The sequence below is a fragment of the Egretta garzetta genome, unplaced genomic scaffold, assembly GCF_000687185.1.
Source record: "Egretta garzetta isolate BGI_Z169 unplaced genomic scaffold, ASM68718v1 scaffold1153, whole genome shotgun sequence".
Lineage (NCBI taxonomy): Eukaryota > Metazoa > Chordata > Aves > Pelecaniformes > Ardeidae > Egretta > Egretta garzetta.
Window position 1 is genome coordinate 9,547 of NW_009259126.1, and position 4,066 is coordinate 13,612.

General features: G+C 60.4%; 1 protein-coding gene across 1 annotated transcript in view; it reads left to right on the plus strand.

The window, feature by feature from the left end:
* Window positions 1–65: 65 nt before the first annotated feature.
* Window positions 66–4,066, plus strand: part of TUFT1 (tuftelin 1) — a gene marked incomplete at its 5' end in the record, with an annotated part of 9,004 nt that continues 5,003 nt past the window's right edge. The window contains 5 exons of the mRNA XM_009635546.2: window positions 66–170; window positions 460–546; window positions 2,500–2,580; window positions 2,924–2,995; window positions 3,604–3,714. Of these exons, the coding sequence (XP_009633841.1) occupies window positions 66–170; window positions 460–546; window positions 2,500–2,580; window positions 2,924–2,995; window positions 3,604–3,714 (456 nt within the window). The remainder of the gene's footprint in view (window positions 171–459; window positions 547–2,499; window positions 2,581–2,923; window positions 2,996–3,603; window positions 3,715–4,066) is intronic.

The window sequence follows — 4,066 nt, forward strand, 5'->3', positions numbered from 1 at the left end:
AGCCGGGCGAACCGTTCCAGCCAGTCTCGCCTCCCTGAAACCCCTCTTGCTTCTGTCTCTCGCAGCCGGTGGGAAAAGCCTTCGCCATGGTGGCCAACAGGTCCAGCAACGGTCACTCCCTGGCCTCCGAATGCATCAAATCCAACGACGGTGATGAGGAGATCATCAAGGTACGGTCCCTGGCTCCCCCGCTTTGCGGCAGAGCAATCTTGTTTAGCAATTGGGGCTGGAAAAAAGGTTCTGTCTGAAGCTACCCCAGCCAAAAGCTCCTGATGGGGCGGGCGGGGGGCTCCGTAAAAAGCAGTTAAACGAAAAGGGGAAAGCCTGCGGGCAGCCGTGTCTCGGGAAGCGGTGAGATCCAGCGTCCCGATCCCTGCGGAGCTGGGCTTGCTGCTGGCATTACTGGGCTGGTGGGGGTCGGGCCGGTCTGACCCGCTGCCACCCCTCTCTCCTGGGCAGGTTTACCTCAAGGCGCGGGCTGAGGGCGGCGTGAACCACGAGGAGCACGTCAACCAGCTGAAAAGTGAAGTTCGTTACATACAAGAGGTAGTTAACGTCCACGGGGGGGGCTCTGGCTTGCCTGCTCCTGCCGGGACCCGCGGGGGCTTGTGGGCGAGGGTCCCGGGGTGCTCTGCTTCCCCTGGTGAGGGTCCCCGGGGCGTCCTGCTTCCCCCGGAGACGTCCCCTCGTGAGGGTCCCGGGGTGCCCTGCTTCCCCTGGTGACGTCCCTGGGGTTTCACGGCGGCGATGCCCACGCCGGCTGCGGCACTCAAGCCCCGGCTGAGCCCCAACCACTCGGGCAACCTGGCAGCGGGGCTGAGCTCTGCAGCTTGTTGACTTGCCCGTACAGGGCAGTAGCCTAATCAAGCGCCATAAATTAATTCAGCCTGACTAATTGCTCTGCTATATGGACTGAATTTGAAGAGAATTGCGTGATGACTTTCCCCCAAGGCTGTCCCCTGCACGCCTGGGTGCGGCACAACCGGAGCCTCTCGTTAAAAGGCAGTTTCTTTGGTATGTCTCATCTCCCAGAGTAAACTGGATGATGAGGCCCTGGGAGGATTAACCCTTGCCTCCGCTCCCGGTGGGGAGGTTATTTCTGGAGACAGATGGTTGCAAGGCACGGAGGCGGTTACATGGGTGTTCTGGCCTGGGCAGCTTGGCCTAAAAAAAAAAAAAAAAGAGAAAAAGAGGGGGGGAAAAAAAAAATTAGAATTGGGTTTGCTCTCTTGGGTGAGCTTCTGTGCTTGGGCACTGGCCCCAGGGAGCGGCGAGGGGCAGATCTAGCTAGGGTGGCCCCCAGATCTTTTATGTCATCCTCCCAGCTCCTCCGCCAAAACGCGTGGTTTTCCTCCTACAAAAGAAAACAGCCCGATCCTGCTGCCTCCTGCCTGCCCCCCGCCCTGCCCGGCTGCAGCGCTGCGGGGTGCCACTCGCCCAGACCGTACCTCGCAGCCTCTGGATGCGGCAGTTGTGCGTGGTCCTTCCCACCCCTGGGGCTCCAGCTTCAGCTCCTCTGCTCCGAGCTTTCCCGTAGCTCCCCATGGCTCGGATGGAAACAGGAGTCGGGTGCTAAAAGGGCCTGGTAGCCACACGGAGCGGGGCTTGGAGCTTGTCCGGCCGCCAAGGCTGTAGGTAGCCCTGCCGGGATAGCTGAATTGTAGAATCATAGAATTGTCTAGGTTGGAAAAGACCTTTAAGATCATCAAGTCCAACCGAAGCGGCATAACCGTGCAGTACGACTTAATCCTGCACGTGAAAACCAGAGAAAAAGCCAAACCAGTAAGTCACGGTGGCGGTACCAGTCTGTCCGCGTCCAGGGGAAGTGCCCTGCGCTGGGCCGTGGGGTCAAAACCCGGGGGGGGGCCTCGATCCAGCTGGATCAGAGTCAGGGATCGCCATCCCCGGGTTAAGGGTCTTGTCCCTCCTTCTGCCGCTGCCCGGTCTCCGGCAAACTGCTTCGCCCCAGTGCCTTGGGCACCTTAAGTTGAGGGGTAGGGACGAAGCCACGCCGTTAATGCTCCGAGAAGGCTTTCCTTCGGAAGGCGTTGGGGCGGCGTTTGCCATAAAAAGCCTTAAATCGTCCCTCTGGCTGGCTTGCTCGGCTAATTGGAGCGGCTGCGAGTCGGGACTGCACTTGCCGGCGTCCTGCAGCGGGGCAGGGAGGGAGCTGGGGAGCAGCGAGGGTCTTCTCCGCCCTTCCGAGGCGGCGTCCATGACCAATGCATGAAAAATCAGTAGCGACTCCAGATTGTTGCTGGGTTGGGTTTTTTTGGGTTTTTTTAATTTTTTATTGTTTTTCTCCCCCTGATGGTGCGGGACGGCTGCCTCGCAAGGATCGCCTCTGCTTGCAGGCAGGGCTGTAGTAAAACCCGAGGGTCAGGCTGGCGGAGGAGCCGCCGGCGGCGTTCTCGGCGCAGGGCAGCGTAGCGTTGGGTTGCTGATAGGCTGAGTGACGCGGTCTGTGCCCATCCAGCTAAATCGACTTGCCTTTGCCAGGCTAGAAGTTCTTTGAAGAAGCTGCGGGAAGACTTAAGTAGTAAACTTGAGAACAGACAAGGAGATAAACAGCACGCACAGGTAACGGGAGCATTTCTCGGGCATGGAATGGCATTGACTTATTAAAAAGATGTCATCTTCGGGTCCGGAGAACGATAGGCGGGGCCTTAAAGGTCGAGGCGCTTGTGGCGACCGAGAGCCAGGCTGGCACCGCTTGCAGGCAAAGCTCGAAACCCACCCGAGCACGGAGCGGGGTGAGCAAACGGCGCTGGCTGGCCAAGCGCACGGCTGCATGTTGGCAGGGCATAACCCCTCGGCCCCGAGTCGCTGCCGTGCCCCGGAGCGAGCTGCCTGCACGCGACGGTGCCCTCGCGCGAGCGGCCGACGCTACATCCCTTGTCCGTCTGTCCTTTGCCTTACGTAGGTCGTGCTGGAAAAGCAGAACGGGAGCTGGCTGTGCCCTGAGAGGCTGCGTGCCGATTCCTGGGAGGAGGAGGTATGGAGCTAAAGCGGGGGATTTCAGCGCCGTGGAAAGAAATACCGGGTTTAGTTTGGTGCCTTCCTCCCAGCAGGTAACCTCGGACCCGTTCAGCACGCGCTCAGGAGCTCCTGCGGCAAACTGGGCTTCTCTTCAGGGCCAGGCGCGGCGTGCGGCGCTGTTAGAGCCAGAAAAATGGGCAGAACGGGTTTTTAAACCTCTGCAGCCGAGGGCTCATTAGCGAAAGGGCTAACAGGGAGCTGAAGCTGGTGAATATTTCTCCAGCTCTTGGTCTCTCCCCTGGCTGGGGCAGATGCTCTGGGCTGGGTTTTTGGGCTGGGCTGCTGCTGCGGACCTGGCTCCCGTTGCAGGGTTTCAGGTTGCCCAAGCGCGGGTGAGGGCTGGCATCCTGCAAACAGGGCTTGGAAGGCAACCAAAGGACAGCGCGCGCGTTACCGGGAGGGCTGGAAGCTGTCGCCGGGGCGTGGGCGGTGGGGACAGGAGCGCCTGGCGTTTGCTCAAGCGGCGTGAGCCGGCTTTGTCACCGGCAGCGCTGCCCACGTCGGGGCAGAGGGCTCCTTCGGTAGCTCCCGGCTGCTCATCCTGCCCCCGTACCGTCTCCGCAGGAGGACTGCGCAGGTGAGGACGTGGAGAAGATCCGCCAGACAGCAAAGAGGCTGTTCACCAAGCTGCGGGAGGCTGAGAGGCGCCATCAGTTGGAGAAGAAAGCCTTTGAGGTGACCACGCTGCGCGCCTCTCTGCTGGGGAAGTGCGGTTTTTAGTTTATTTTGGGTTTGGTTTTCTTTTTTTCTTTTTGGAAGTCGGTGCGTGGGCAGGCGGGCTTGGGCTGCCAGAGGTGTCTGCCCTTCCCCTAGCAGAGCAGCGGGCTCGGCGCACGCTGTTAAAATACACCGGGGCACCCAGACCTGGCTGAACCCCAGCGAGCTGCCTCCCCGCTTCCCAGACAAGTCTCAAGACGTAAATGCTGTCCCAGTTAAAAAAATCACATAAAATAAAAGCGGCGGCCAGGTTGGACGGCGGCTCCCCCCGCTCTGCCGAGCCCCTCCGACTGTACCCAGGCTCGGGGGG